The sequence below is a fragment of the Anoplopoma fimbria genome, chromosome 11 (genome assembly GCF_027596085.1).
Source record: "Anoplopoma fimbria isolate UVic2021 breed Golden Eagle Sablefish chromosome 11, Afim_UVic_2022, whole genome shotgun sequence".
Classification (NCBI taxonomy): Eukaryota; Metazoa; Chordata; class Actinopteri; order Perciformes; family Anoplopomatidae; genus Anoplopoma; species Anoplopoma fimbria.
Window position 1 is genome coordinate 12,773,839 of NC_072459.1, and position 15,869 is coordinate 12,789,707.

The 15,869-nt window shown below is 42.3% G+C and overlaps 3 protein-coding genes across 3 annotated transcripts in view; 1 reads left to right on the plus strand and 2 right to left on the minus strand.

Annotated features, from left to right (window-relative positions):
* LOC129098896 (potassium channel subfamily T member 2-like) overlaps positions 1-5,629 on the minus strand; it is a 33,410-nt gene extending 27,781 nt beyond the window's left edge. Inside the window, 1 exon segment of the mRNA XM_054608024.1 lies at positions 5,541-5,629. Within this exon segment, the coding sequence (XP_054463999.1) occupies positions 5,541-5,629 (89 nt within the window).
* A 753-nt stretch (positions 5,630-6,382) lies between these two features.
* qtrt1 (queuine tRNA-ribosyltransferase 1) lies at positions 6,383-11,958 on the minus strand. The gene is made up of 9 exons (XM_054607998.1): positions 11,629-11,958; positions 11,450-11,518; positions 11,186-11,324; positions 10,883-11,077; positions 10,269-10,407; positions 9,981-10,056; positions 9,761-9,870; positions 8,630-8,714; positions 6,383-8,009 (listed from the first exon to the last, which is right to left on the minus strand). The coding sequence occupies exons 1-9, from the start codon at positions 11,914-11,916 to the stop codon at positions 7,857-7,859; spliced, it is 1,254 nt and encodes a 417-aa protein (XP_054463973.1). The 5' UTR covers positions 11,917-11,958; the 3' UTR covers positions 6,383-7,856.
* Positions 11,959-12,101: 143 nt separating this feature from the next.
* Positions 12,102-15,869, plus strand: part of dnm2a (dynamin 2a) — a 28,485-nt gene continuing 24,717 nt past the window's right edge. The window contains 1 exon segment of the mRNA XM_054607978.1: positions 12,102-12,611. Coding sequence (XP_054463953.1) covers positions 12,451-12,611 — 161 coding nt within the window. The 5' untranslated portion in view covers positions 12,102-12,450.

Genomic DNA, 15,869 nt, shown 5'->3' on the forward strand with positions numbered 1-15,869 from the left:
GATACACAACCATCACACACAGCAGACTGTCCTGATGGCAGGTGGAGAAGATTAAAGGAGGAAAATAAATGAAAAACAAGAATATGCATTCACATCCCACACAACAAAAAAAGGTTTCCTTTTCGTTTGGTAAAAGGAACATTTTTAACACTGACAACGCATGAGTTCATGACGACTGAGGAGCCAAATGAAAAGAATGTCAGATTTCTTTAATAGCACTCATTGCTGCCACGGAATTGATTTTAACACTCGAATGAGACAAGTAGGATCTTTTATAATAACTTAATGATGACTGAGACCTTTAAAGAGTCTCTTTCTCTCCCTGTCTTTTATTATAACTGAGGGAGAAAATCAACCAGTCTGTGCTGTGACGGATTAATCTATTGTTTATTCTACTACGTTCATATGTCTATAGGCTCCAACAATCACTTCCTCTACCCCTCTAGCCATGGCAAAGAAAACAACTGCCATCATTCACAATAAATGTGTAATGTATCCCACAGTGTATTGACACTAAGTAAGCGTGCACTGTAGCCTCTACTCAGAGCCCATTCAAACTCTCCATACATCATCAGTGGAAGTGCTCCAGACATTCTTCCCCCTGCTCCCTGATGTAAACAAGCCTAGCCTCATCCTTTCCTGTTATGATCATTCACTATATATTAGTTGTTTCTTTGTGGAGCTGAAGGATGAACAAAACGCAACCAATGCTTCAGTGTTGAATTCACAGAAAGGCCCTACTTGGGTCCAAGATTTGCTCACTGGAAAAAAGAAAAAGCAGCAATCATCCCTCTTTCATGAAACATAATATGGCCTTAAAGTGATGCACAACTCTGTTATAAGCCATCCAATGACATTCTATCCCTTCAGATTACATTAGCCTCGGTTGAGCGAAGACGCTTAACATTTGATCAAATCACCGTGAGATATCAATCCGTTTCAACGTCGTCCTTCAAACCAACGCTTCGACGGTGACCTGGGCGAGAAACATGAGAGGAATCGTCTCTATTGCCCGTCTCTGGTGTCTCTGGGGCTGCTTGGATTTGAAAAGTCCTGTGGTGTATTAAGCTAACACTGTTTGGGAATAGGGGAGCCGTGATCAGTCGACAGCTGTGTTTGTGATGCCCGACAACAGCGTGGCACAGCAGCTCCCTGCCCCTACTCTGATGCCACGAGGCCTTCCAGCAACATTGAACAGCAATTTAGCCCAGAAGTGCTCAGAATCATGCGTGTTGGCCCCATGGCTCTGTTAGTATCCACAGCAGGAAGGCCCTTAAGTGTCGAGAGTGCTCGTCTAACTGAAATGCTGGTTAGGGGAAGTCAATATCTAGCTTATTAAAGGCCAGTGGTTTCAGAAAAAAATCAAAAAAAATACAAGGACCACAGATAACGACCAGGCACACGCCCCACACTGTTCTCCTTACAGCCTCGGGCTACTGCTAATCAGGAATAACAACGAAAAAGAATCAAGTTAAACATATACACAATATGTGTCCGTATCTTTTACTGCAAATATATTTTAGATTATCCACACATAGCCACAGGATGCAGAGGCTGCTGGAGTACAAAGAACAAAGAACAAAGAACGAGCTCTGATTGTACGACCAAGGTGAAGTGTCTGACACTCTGCATTCTGCTAATGTCTCGTCTGCACTGTACTGTACACAGCTTTCTCTCTCAGAGAGCGGCGGCTCATGTTCACCAAGCATCATGTGCGCAACGTTCTCGGCAGACGGATCACGCTCAGACTGTATAGGAGTCCTCCAATCCTCCCGTCATGCCCTCTCATTTGTTCTCAAGACGGACCTGTGTTTAATGGTCAGGCCTACTGGCAACCTTTCCTCTTTCTGCCAGTATTAATTCGGATGCTGTTTTCAGACTGACATCCTCACTCTAGGCCTCAAGCCCCATTGACTATGCGGAGCCCCCACCCGCAAGGATTTCCATTAGCAAATGGATTTTTAAAGTTAACTTCAATTAAGATGTTTATGTTCGGAAGAATCATGTGCACAGCGGTTATGAGGTCTGCATGCTCCATAATCACCCTCTCTCTCACCCAGCCACAAATATGATAAAATCCCCTTTTGTTAGAGTGACTCTTCTCATCATAGAAACTGTCATTAGCTTTGTTAATAACCTCCCTTTATGCCAGCCCTGCAGACATGATGCATAATACATCCATGATTCCACAAACCCTCGACAGAGTTAACTATCAGATTTATAACCGCCGTGCTGTGCCGTCACTGAAACTTACATGAGCTCTAAAAGACAACAGAGTAGAAAGCATAGTCAAACAAATAGTAAAACGGGCATAGGTATTGACAGTATTGATGGATCATGCTTTACATTGGGATTACTAGAGTAAAGCCTGCCTGAAAGAATTAAGGAGTCTAAGGGAGTAACTTGGGGATTAAGGATGGCGGAGAGACTGAGACAGAGATTGAGTGAGAGAAGATGTGGAGGCGAAAGCCAATAAGACATTGTTTTAATGACAAAAGGCTGTCATCTCTATGATAATCCTGGACTCTGAGGAAAGCTCCCACTGAGGCCTTTCCTTGTAACAAATTATGCATACAAGCTGTGCTGGGAGTCACGTGTGTGTTTATAGTATGTATATCGTGTTCATTTTAGGCAAAAAAACAGAACAGAAACAGAAAATCTAATCATCAGCCTGCAAAATTATCTGGATTTCATGGTTTAGTCATCTGGCATTTCCTCAAATCAGAAGCCTCTGATTTTCTGCGAGAAAATGTAAATGGTGTTGCAGTAACAACGGTCTCACTAAAATGTTCCTACTTCTTTGTTCTTGACACATTCACTTACTGATCAATTATCAGGCACATCCTAGTTTAAGGGTTAAAGGATATGGATTGAGAACTACACGGATGAGGATCATTTTCCATTTGTGACCAAACTGTGACCAAAGAGTACGATTCAAATTCTGTCTTAGTGAAAAGGATGTTTCTCAGCAGAGAATCTGAGGCAAATTTCCTTGATGGTTGTTCCAGTTTGACACAATTGATACGCAGCCAATGCTGGGTCGTCAAGGACAAAACCTGTTTGCATTTTTGTGTGTTTAAAGCCACACAGAGAAGTTCAAACTAAATTATAAAATATATATGAATATAAACTTGAAGGCCAGGGTGGCACAGTCACACAGTCACACACACACACACACACACACACACACACACACACACACACACACACACACACACACACACACACACACACACACACACACACACACACACACACACACACACAGGTCCACTAAAAATAAAGCAACACTGGCAGAGGTAGAAAAAGGAGGCATGGGTAATAACACTCAGGGGGACAGAAGATCCCAGTGTGTGAATTAAATTATTAAATCAATTCCCATCTGTTAAAGTCTGCGCTGAAAATTGCAGCACCTGAGAGGCTTTCAATGACTTCAGCAAAATGTATTCCACTGAGTTACAGGAGAGCTCTTGAAAAAGGAGGAAATGGTATGGTATTGGAAGCACTTCAATCAGAACTAAGATGTGGGGGGAGGACATGGTGCAGGTGAGGTGGATGTTAAAAGGGGGAGATGCATTGACACACACCGAGCTGAGAGGAGAGGAGGACATAAGAGGGATTATAAGGCTCAGTAATGCATGTTTTCCCAGAGCGGAGTGCCACCATATGTGTCAATGAGATAAGTTATGCGTACACATGTTGACATTTTGATGTGTGTGAGTGCTGATACTGTACGGAGCAATCTGCGCACCTGAGCCCATTGGGGCCGTCTGGCCCCTTAAAGCAACTCCTGGATTAATAGACCACAGCAGACAAACTCGGTGTGATTCAGCCCTAATTAAGATTCCTGTCACTATCAATAACAGCTCTGGCTTTCCTTCTAATCAGACCGTTTTATAGCCGCTTATACTCCCTGGGAACTGGGATCAACATCTTGATCCTCTGTCAATCATTCTCTCGCTCTGTCACAAGTGTCGTTAATACAAAGTGGATGCTCACACGGATTTGCACACACACACACACACACACACACACACACACACACACACACACACACACACACACACACACACACAGTCTGTACAAAGGTTCATAATTAGGACTTACCTACTTTATGAAACAGAAAGCACGTGTGCACTGGACATTATAGCTCTGCAATTTGACAAAAATAAATGTAGCATACACAGCCCACACAAGTTAAATTTAAACTGCAGTGCCTTGTAGAGCCCTTAAAGTGATCTACAACAGGATTTCCTGAAAACACTTACAACACACACAAGCCAACCACACCAATCACAACCACACTGTCACAATACATTTTGTTTCTGAAATGATCCATATTGCTGTAAACGGTTTTAGCTTTTTCTCGCGTCCTTTAGAGGATGAGGAGCCTCGACTATAAAAAAGTAATTTTGTGTAACAAGCAGCGACTCCCCTTTCACTGAAGCCATGTTATCAGGTAACTGAGTTCACGCTGCACGCAGGTTCAGAAACATTAGTTCTTGGGTAAAAGCTGACAAATTACAGAAAGAGACAAAAGAGCACAAATAGAGAGAGAGAAGGCCTTTTTAGGCTTCAGCTGTGCAAAGTATGACATTTCAGAGGTCAGGGATACAGATACTCAGTGAAATGTTAGAATTGGTCGCAAAAAATGGACAGTGCTCCATCGATTCATTAAAATGATAATCATTACTGACAGTAAGCATGCAGCAGTTTTTCTGTAGGTAAGCCTGGCAATGGCTGAACCCCGTTGGAACATCTCCATCTTTTCAATAGCAATTTGCCCCAATTATCTGATTCGAAACACCCACTCAAGTCCACAAGCAAGTGTTTTGGTGCCTATTTCCACCTAGCGACAAGAGGCGCCAAGCATGAAATTGAGGTTGAAGGTTTTCCATTAGACAGCATATTGAAATGAGCCAAAGAAAGCAATGCATATCATATAGCATTTTCAAATATTCTGACCTGCAAATGGAGAATCAAAGGTTAATAACTTAAGGGCAACCACTTGAGATCTCCTGTCCAGGTGGCAGATGGTTCACTGCAAATTTCAGGGATTATGACAGTAGAACATACATAGGGTGACATACTGTAGGTCTGCCCTGCTATTTCCTCATTCACATCCTGGTAGATGCCATCAAAGCTGGTTTTATGTTTCAAATGTGCACTTGTAAGAAACACCACCTGCATGACGTGAAAGTAAATGAAATACATATTCCCGATTGACTCAGTCTGTTGTTTGTACTGGAGTATTTCTCTTTTAGAGGAGTGCATTTGCTTTTGTAGGGATAATATAGAATTAGTAGCATTAGCAACAGTCGTTTCCGCGCACACGGTGGGAACGAGTAAACCTGTTGCATCCATAACAGCGCTGCCCAGCTGGCGGTAGAATACTCCAACACATGGACCGAATCAACTGGAGACGAATTGCAACAACAAAAAAATGATCACTTTATAGCTGAGATGATATGATGCTTTTATGGCGCACAGATGCGCAACGGATTCAGTGCGCCGTGCGTAAACGATTCAAGCATCCTTACCTGTCGTCGGTCTGCCAGTCCCCGAGCAACAGGTCTCGGAACCGGTACCGAGGAGGCAGCGGTAGCACCTCTTTCTCCAGTTCGACCATGGTCCTCCTCTTCCTCAGAGTCCAGAGATAAGAGACAGATATCACCGCAAACCGCACCTCCACACCGAGGAGATGGTGGAACCCCCCCCCCCAAAAAAAAACCCCAACTCCGTTCCCCTTCCTTCTGCTATTCAAAATGTACATTAATAACGAATGCATTGATACACCTCATGGCATCGTTGTCGACCTCCATCCTAAACAGGGGGGTAAAAAAAACCAAATAACTTCTTTGGGTTTTTTTTTTTGGGGCACCCTTCACAACGCAGCTCTACTTTTCTTGCCACCGAGGCAACAGGTCGAGGATGTTCATCCGTCGGTGCGCAGAGGGGGAGGCTCCACTTTTACGGTGACAGCTGGAGAGCAACTGGTTGTCTCTCAGCAGCAGCATCCTCCCAGCCCGAGCTCCGCATGGACGCACTGGCAGCGAATGTGTAAAGCAGCCGCTGGGGAGACTGCTGCTCTGTGTCGACGACTTTTCATTTCAGGAATCACAAAAATAGCAACAATTACAAAAACAACACTCCCCTCCCCTCCCCCAAAAAACCTATACAATTGTACAATAAGCGTTCTCTGTTAACGTCGCCGTAGCATTATGACACAATAGCTTCTCCCCTCTGTGATCCTGAATGATAAACTGTCACACATATTCACGTGAAGCCCATACTTCTGTGGAGACCTGCGCGCATCTGAACGTCGGTGACGTTTATACATTATTTCTGCATTGAGAGCTATACATTTTTTTATTTTGTTAGGCAATTTTTTTATTAATATGGTTCATAGTTGTTTTTTCTGTGTCAGTTTAAGGAGGCACGTATATGTAAATAAATACAGTGTATTTAGTGCATGCTTGTCAACTAAACACTGTTACTCTCTATGCTATGTAAGATACAAAATAAATACACAGTTAAATCTGCCGATATTCTATCTATCCTAAAACATAAATTCTCATGAAAAATAAGCAGTAATATATTTGAAAACAATACAAGCATAATGTACACAACTAGAAGTTCTTCTGAATGAGGGCTATTATAATATAAAAGGAATATTTAAGTCATCTCACATTATAAATAATGAACAGACACTTGTGTTTTAAGGGTGTTAACACTTGGGAACAACTCTTATTATTCACCAACAGCATCATTTCTTTAACCACAGTGTTGTGCGAGATATTAGATCACCTGACACTCATTACATGTCACAGGTTTAATCTCATGGAGCCTGTGGTCATAACAAAGGCCCGTAATGAAATTCAAATGTGGTGCTTAAGAGGACTGTTGACTCAAAGCCACAGACAACAGGTGTTATTCAAATCACCTCCAAGTGATTAATATTAATCACCCACAACCGAGCCATGATAAACCAGCACCTCTGTAAGCTCCAAACAAAACCTTCACTCAGAGGGTCAAAATGCTTATTGCCCTTGAATAGAAGAGGAAAAAAAAGGAACAACAATGGATAAGAAAGAGTTGATACTATTTAAATGCTTGCTGACTTAAGGTAATTAATCATTTGGAATTGAATGTTTTGTGCCCTCCTACATTTGAGCTCATATCTCACTGTTATTGTTTGTTGTTTTTACTTATACACAGCTGAACTGCTTTTAACTCTATTAGGAAAATTGCATAGCATATCAATCAGTTTTACAGCCCCTGTGCTCTGGTATTGTCTTTTTTGCCCTCTGGTGGTCACCATGACACAAGCACAGAACCTGTATTGAGCTAGATTAATTTATCTGTTCAAACAGTTTTCTGACAACTACTGGTGTGTGAGGCACTCGGTTAAAGCACCAAAATGCATATACATTCATTCATCTTGTGCATTTGGCAAAAAAAAAAAAATGAAAGACCAGGTTGACGGAAAGGCAAAATATTTCGTTTCAAGTGGGTGGGCCTGGCTCTGTAGCCATGGTAACAACAAAAAGTGTCTGAGCATATCAGAGGAGATAGTTCATGTGTTTAAAACCTCATCTAAATCCCATTCGGTCTCACATCATCGTAATGTGAACTGAGGACAATTTGCAGAGTCTGAGTAAAGCAAAAGACAATCAGGCTTTTTCCCTTCAGATCAAAAGCCATTTTCTTTCATCGCCAGCAAAACTGGTTATTTATATACAAATATAAACAAAGAGTAAAAAACAATCACCCATTAAAAGAAAAGTAATTTAAAAAATATAAAATGTTCACTGTTGGATGTCTCCATTGAGAGAACAACGGTTTTCTTCCAAGTTCTATTCCAATGTAACGTTGACGGAGGCCAGAGCGTCCACAGCCCAGCCGGGGTACTGGTCAGGAGAGGGAAACATTCTCTTCATGAACGTCCGTATAAACTCAGGAAAGCGTCCTTCCACAATGCTCTGTCTCACAGAGCGCATCAGGTTGAGCTGCAAAGAGAAATGTTTGATGATTGAAAGGAAAATAATGTGATTATTGATCTCCATTGGGAAGCCGTCTCATCTTCTGTGACTTTAGAGTGCACAGGCCTGCGGCATGAATGTTTACATGCGACCATTTACCATGGCAACATTTGAGGGTAACATGTAAATGTTAAATACTTGTAGTGACATTTCACGGTAGAGTGTCAGCCCAACCGGCCAACCTACAAGGAAAGCCCTAGAGTCAATTTAAAAGCTGGCTTAAATGTGAAAATATAAAAGAAAAACTTTTAAGAAATCAAGAGAGGAATATATGGGACACATTTGTCACAAAAGGAAGTTTGTGCCACTTTTAGGTATAAAGACTACTTAAGGATTAAAGGACATAATCCGAACCATGTTGCATACATTCATAAAGTTCAACATCTCATGTCAGAATTCTGACAAAGCGATTAAGACTTGAAACACATGATGTAAACTTTGTGGCTCTGGTTGATATCTCTCAGTGGCAGGATTGCAGATTAACACAGGAAATGAATGAAAAAAAAAAAAAGAAATGTTGTTTATTCATGATTTAATCTTGAGTTATGATGTGATGTTAAATGTAAAGAGGCATTTCCAATACTGACCTGGTAGGCGATGTTGTGGATGGTGATGTGATGCATGGCTGCAGTGTCACTCTTAAACAGAGCATGAAGGTAAGCCCGACTGTGTCTGAAACAGAAGACAGGCTTATTATTAACATCATTATACAAAATACATGAGGCACAAAACTTAAAAAAAATATATATATGCCGCACTGACAACATTTGCCGAAAAATGATGTGATCAAAGTATTGTGGTGTTTTGTTTAGGGCTGAATGATTTAGAAAAAAGATATATAATTGTGATTATTTTGACTGATATTGCATTTGTGATATGATTTGCGACACAAGAGGGAATGATCATTTTTACAGAAAAGTATTCACAAAAGCATGCACATACAGGAGATAAGTACTAGGTGCTGGAAAGAAAAACATTATGATGGCTTATACCTGATGCTTTAGTCTGGTGATGTATAAACTGTTTGTAGCTTTTTACAGATCTTGTATATATTTAGTGTAATTCCTATATATTCTATACTTTATTCTCACTATGTGTTATGGTGTTTAGATAATTATACAGTGAAAAACATGATGAAGAAATTTGGTGAATGATTTTGGTCGGGATCGGAGAATTTAGATCATGAAAATACGTGAAACATGAACTAAAAACTAATTTTCTGGTTGAGGTAGTAATGGTTCGCCAAAACACCCCTCCTTTTTTCAAAAGAGAAGTCATTCTCTTTTGGGCAAACAAATAAAATAAGGTCTTCTTGTGCACTTTATAAACTTCAATATCTGTCCTCATGTACATTACATTACATTACAGTCATTTAGCAGACGCTTTTATCCAAAGCGACTTACAATCAGTAGTATATTACATATCATTCACCCATTCACACACTGATGACAGGCTACCATGCAAGGTGCCACCATCAGACTCTAACTAACATTCATGCAACATCCAGTCCACACCGACGGCAAGCCTTCGGGAGCAACTTGGGCTTAAGTGCCGAAGCCGGGTATCGAACCACCGACCCTCTGATTGGAGAACTACCTTGCTCTCCACTACGCCACAGCCTCCCCGTAGAAAAGTGGTTAGAAAAAGACAAGACTTATCATGTCAGCCAAACCCCGAGGCTCACAGAATGATTTAGCTTTAGTATGTTCTTGACTTACCTTTTGCACGTGGGACACTGACATTCTGGGTCTATGGGCTGGAAGTCTTTGGCGTACTGCTTCTGTTTTACCTGGAGAGATCCCCAAGGAACCAAGGCAGAGCCAAACCTCTGCGAAAAAAAGAAACATGATGTCAGAAATCAGTTTTTGATGTGGGATAAAAACTGCTTAATTAAACTTTATAAAGGTATCATTAGTGTGTGAGGTAAAGATGTCTTACTGCAGTGCGGGTGGGGAACACACAGTCGAACATATCGCATCCCAGAGCAACACACACCACCAAATCCACAGCATACCTGCAGATCATGGGGATCATAAACACTGTCAATTTATAAAACCTTAAAGTCCTCATGAGATATTTTAAGCACACAGAATGAGCTTTGTTGGTCAAGTATGTGCACACATACAAGGAATTTTACTCTGGTTATCGTTGCTATCAATGTAAATCCAATGGATATATGATTGGTTAATGATTAATGTAACACATTGCTTTATTAGGCAAACGTACCCGACACCCATGAGGTATCGAGGCTTTTCTCGTGGCAGGTGGTCGGTGCTCAGGGTGACCATCCGCCAGAAGTCGTTCTTCTCCTCTCCTCCACTCAGGCCGCCGATGGCAAAACCAGGAACATCGCGTTGAGTCATTTCTGCAGAGAAAGGTTAAGAAATCTAAAGCACAAGTTTGAGCCCTCATCATCCGTGTCAAACTGTTGAGAAGTGGCGAGTTTCTAACTAGACCTGACATGTAAGTGTGACAAGTGAGGCATTTCTTTTTCTTTGCCAAAATCTTGCACTTTAAAGTTTGACATAGTAAATATCTTGATTCCTTTTCAGGTCCAAGCTGCCTGCCATCTGTTTGATTCACACTTACTTCTTCGTCGGATCGGGATGTAAAGACTTATTAACATTCATGGATGAATTGAATGAAGAGAAACATGACGTTAACATTCTAGTTAGTATGGCCACTTTCCAAATAATTTGAAATAACTGGATTTTCAAGGCATATCAACGTGTTATTAGGCTCCATCCAAATATGATGCAATCTCCCAGCGTTCTCAATCAATACCAGGTATACAGGGACAGAGGAAGGTAATCAAAAGTAAAAGAAGGAATTATTTTTACCATCTAGACAGGCCTTGCGCAGCTCTGCATCCAGCCCTCCCTGGATGATGGCAAAAAGGTTCTGTTTGTCTGTGTTTTTATTGGCCGTAATGCAGCGGTCCAGCCAGCGAATAGATCGATGCATGGCCTCTTCCACCCGAGGTCCCGACACAGTACTGCTGACCACATCATCCAGCTGCATCATGATGTCCGACCCTGGAAGAAAAACAGAAAGAGGCTGTCGTTTAGCTAATGGGAAACTGAGAGGAAGGTCTAAGTCTTTGCTTTTCAAATCTGATTGAAAGTATTTTGCTTCTTGCAGACCCAGACTGTTCTGTATGCTGATGGACTTCTCAGGAGTTAGGAGGATCTCTTTGCCATCATAGGGGGACTTAAACTTCACGCCTTCCTCCGTGACCTCTGAGAGCTCAACAAGAGAAACCATCTGAAACCCCCCGCTGTCCTGTAAGCAGAGGAAAGGGAACCACAAGATTTTTTTTAAACACAGAGCTCATCAACTACCTCTTGTACTTTTGTCAATGTGTATTCATCACATGCGACTGATTGATTTAGGAAAACTACACTCACAGTTAAGAGATTCCTCTTCCAGTTCATGAACCCATGTAAACCATTGGCTTTCTCGATCAAATCAGGCCCCTGCAGAAGGCAGTGGAGTTTAAATAAAATAAAATAAAAACATATTTGGAAAAGGAAAAGTTGTCATGAATTCATATAGCCACTAGTGCTACTATTGCAGTGTTTCCTACCGGTCTCATGCCCAGGTGGTATGTGTTTCCAAGACAAATCTGACAGCCAAGACCCTCAAGCTGATCCACAGTGATCCCTTTCATTGTCCCCTGAGTACCGACAGGCATGAACACCGGCGTGCTGACGTCACAGTGTGGCAGTGTTAGATCACAAACTCTTGCTTTCGTCACGGGACATTCAGCAACGACTCGCAGAGCGAGGGCAGAAGCAGCAGACAAAGCTTTCTTCTGAGACATGTTGTTTTCTGAAGTGTTTGCATGAGCTCCACACTCTGTGGCGGCGGCCATGTTGAAGTGGACACGTGACGCGAAGCGGCTTCGACTGATATCCGCGCGGACCAATCAGCAACGAGCAGTTTGTCAGGAGCAAAGAACACGCATTTTAAACTACCAATCAGAACGCTGGCTTTATGGAGCGGCAGCTACATTAGCCAATAGACTACATGGTTTTACACACAGGAGGCGGGGCTTAACTCGCCGGGTTCGATCGGATGTCAACTCCTCTGACCGGATGGTGTTTGTGTAGAGGAAGTTTTGTTTTGCGAGTTTTTTTCTGTCCGTTTCGACTGACTGGGTGTTTAGTTAAAGCGCTTAAAAAAAGAGCACGGCATGATATAAGTGTGAATTGCATAGTAACCGCTCAAGTGTTCAAGGAGAGGTTAAAAAAAAAAAAAAATCCCGAGCTGTTTGAAGCGGAGGAACTCTTCAGAGTAACCCGAGAGCCCCTTCCTGCTAAGCTAACGACACCCAGCTAGTTAGCGCGGCTACCGTTTGCGCCCGGGTTTGAGTCGTGTTGCAGGAGCTCTACGAGCCGACGAAGCCATGGGGAACCGGGGCATGGAAGACCTGATTCCCCTGATCAACAAGCTTCAGGACGCCTTCAGCTCCATTGGCCAGAGTTGCAATCTGGACCTTCCTCAGATCGCTGTGGTCGGAGGACAGAGCGCAGGGAAAAGCTCAGTGTTGGAGAATTTTGTTGGCAGGTAGGGTTCATTGAATCCACAATGCTACAGTGCTTCTCTCTCGCGTGGTCTAACATGCTCAAACTGTGTTTTTTGATTGTCCAGCAGAGGAACATGAAGCTAAGCCACTCTTCCGGGACTAAGCGTTATTATTTAACTAGTTTACGCACTTGACGTAACACTGCCTTGATAGTGCAAAGTGGCTGCAGGTTTGACAACTTGACGTGCATACGGCCTTTACGTTGCAAACCAGTGGGACACAGGGAAACTTTTGATGCAGTTTTGTATGCCAGGGGTCAATGCACACTTTCTTAGTCTGGTGTTGGTGTAAAAGTGTGAGAAAACATGCTCTCTGCTCCAGTGGGCTCTCTGGTACTTTACTCTAAATACTTTTGCCCTCTAAAACCATCAGATGTGTTTTGTACCTGGTTCCCTGGTTACACAACAAACTATGACTTTTATAAAGAATGACATCAATACATGTATGTGTATTTAAATTGCACCTTGTAGCACTTTATTTTTTAGTATATAACAGTGCATTTTATCCCTCTATTCAGCCTTAGTTCTGAATGAGCACTTCTTCCTGTGGTACTGTTTACGATTCTAAGCCACACCCAGAAAGTCCTCTGGTTTTTCATTAATTGTTATTTGGTCTGTGTGATGGTAGCTTTATTGAGTCACATAACAGATTGTTGTTGGATAAGCATGTTTATTCTTTCAGATGTGGGAGTACAAACATGTGTTTGGGAACGTCGGTAAAAGTAAAGCAGTAGGAGGCAAAGCGTGCCACCAGCTTTACTTAGGAATAAGGACTAATGCAACTGAGTTCCTGGACAGTGTGTATTATTATAACACATGGCTTTTCACTTCAATGCACACAGCCCTTTGTCAAAATTCTGATGAACAGCAGAAGCTCACATCTGGTGCCGCAGACACAACTTCCCTTACCATCTTCCTCTTTTGTCACCGTTTTTGGCAAAACTGAGAAAAAAACTAGAAATTAAGGAAATACATAGTCTCTCTCTTCTCTGGGGTGTGAAGTTTAAGCTGCGGTTCTCCTAAACAGACAAATTCTGTCGTCCTCAACAGGCTGGTCCTGTTGTCCTTTCCCACATCAGCAGTGAGTGAGATCACCCTACAGATAAAGAAACAAAACAAGCTCGCTCTAAAGCAGCTTGTTTAGCAGGTTTCCACCCCATTGAGGGACGCTCACTGTGTGTGTGTGTGTAACCCAACCCACGCAGGGATCACACACACTCAGGCAGGCCAGCCGGCATAGAAGAGGAAGTACATTGGCTGTTAAGATGGCATGCAGACATCTCAGGCAAACACACACACGCACAGATTAGACTACCACTCAGTGCACATTAACTCAGACGAGTGGGACTATGAGAGCACTGGACACATATCAGCTGTAATTAACATGAGACAACTCATGGTGACCTCCAATTTCTGCCTGTTGACAGAACCAACATACAGCCATATCCGAAAGTTACACAAGCACTTTGCACACTTGTTCATGCTCTTCCTCAGTATGTGAGCAGTGCCCTTTAGTGTTTACTATCTTTTTATCCAAACAATATAAAGTACAGCAGCTACTCTGTTGGCCTGTTGCTGCTGTGCAGGTGAACTTGAGGGCAGACAAGGCGGAACAGTAAAAGAAAGACTCGTAGGTACAAGGTCGAATCTTACTTGAACCTGGAAGCTGCATATCACCATAGTAACGGGTGTGTTAATGCAGAGGTGATTCATTGTTGATCTAAGGGCTTGTTTGAGCTCAGGAGCGGCCATTACCTAATCCAAACACCATGTACAGGCATTTGTTGCACAAAACTATGATTGTTTTTAGTGCTGTAGGATAATTGATTTGCAAAGGCTCTGTGGTGACAACAGTCTTTAACCATGAGCACTGAACTGCTGGTACTGCAAGTAATACTGGCTTCTCTATGGTTTCCTTTTTCTTTGGTGAGTTGCATATTGTGTGTCCCCAGGCCCAGAAAACAATTCCTTTTTCTCTTTCTACGTCACCATCAACAATAGAAACCGAGTCACTTAGCGCTAGAGCATAAAAGGCACCCCAGATTTCTTTCTCCTGCCGGAGCTCCATGCTGATGTCAGGCTCAGATGGATTTGGGGAAATTGTAGCTAGACCATGTTTAGTTACTGTCTTTCAGTTGTCCTAGTCCTGATTTCAGGTGGATGTGAGATCGCTCGCTGTGCTGCTTTTCCCGTCTTGTTGATGTGATTTGGGCCTGTATTCCCTCCAAGTGTAGTGGAGACCAGTACACATTGGCTGGCTGGTCTGCCTACTTTGCTGGGAAGAAGCTAATCAAATCACTCTGGCTCAACAGCCCCATGTATTTTGTTTCTGTCTTTTGGTAGCACGTGTGTTTGTCTGTTGTTACGTTGTTAAGGTATGCATCGAGGTAACCTAATGATGGACCTTTTTTATGGCACATTGAACATACCCTCGATACATTTAATACTCTGAAATCAGTTACATTATGATAACAATCATTTAGCCTGAGCGTTTGAGACCTTATACAGCTTTCTCATGACAGACCCATGCGTGTTTAATAACCATAATAATGGGTGCATTCCATTCAGGCATGTCAGCGCCATGTCCCTGATATTGTTCATGCTGCTTCACTGGCGTGGCTTACTGACAAACAGTCAGTATATGCAAAAACGTTCTTATTTAACCTTGCAGTGTTATTTATTTACTGGCTTTTGTTTGTTTGATGCATGCGTCATGCGTTAGATCATAATTCACCCTCAGTTCAGAGATAGGCCTTATTATTAGAGCCGTGTCACCATTTTTGGCTGTGCTGTGTTGTCATTGCCTCAGTAGGGAGTACAGACGTCATATCTATCACAGCAGGCTGGTCAGGGTGGAGGAGGTTGTAATCAGATCTGTGGCAAGTAGTTCACTGAGAAACCAGGAGTTTTTAAAGCATTGTAACAGTTGTCCTTTAATGCTGTACTAGATCTTTATTATCATAACAGTGTTTGTCTTCCATAAATAATTCAATGTGGCAGAATCTGATCTTGTTGGCATCATTAAAACCTACTTGATGGCTGTTGCCGTTGTATGTATTTCTCGATTTATGCGTCGGCATGGATATATACAGTATTTGAAGTTTGTAGATGCTTCTGTGAAGCACAGTGGACATCCCTGTGAGGAAGAAGCAGTTGGATTTTGGTAGTGTTTGTAAAGGATTGGCTGCCAAGTGAGGCTTCCTGGTTACCCACAGTGATGGACTGTGGTGCCTAAATGCG

Bases quoted from the DNA above. Each gene is read 5' to 3' on its own strand.
- qtrt1 (XM_054607998.1), bottom strand. From the start codon at position 11,916: ATGGCCGCCGCCACAGAGTGTGGAGCTCATGCAAACACTTCAGAAAAC. The intron at 10,057-10,268 runs GTACGTTTGCCT...CATGATCTGCAG, and splicing joins CGATACCTCATGGGTGTCGG to GTATGCTGTGGATTTGGTGG. The intron at 9,871-9,980 runs GTAAGACATCTT...TTTTTTTCGCAG, and splicing joins TGTTCCCCACCCGCACTGCA to AGGTTTGGCTCTGCCTTGGT.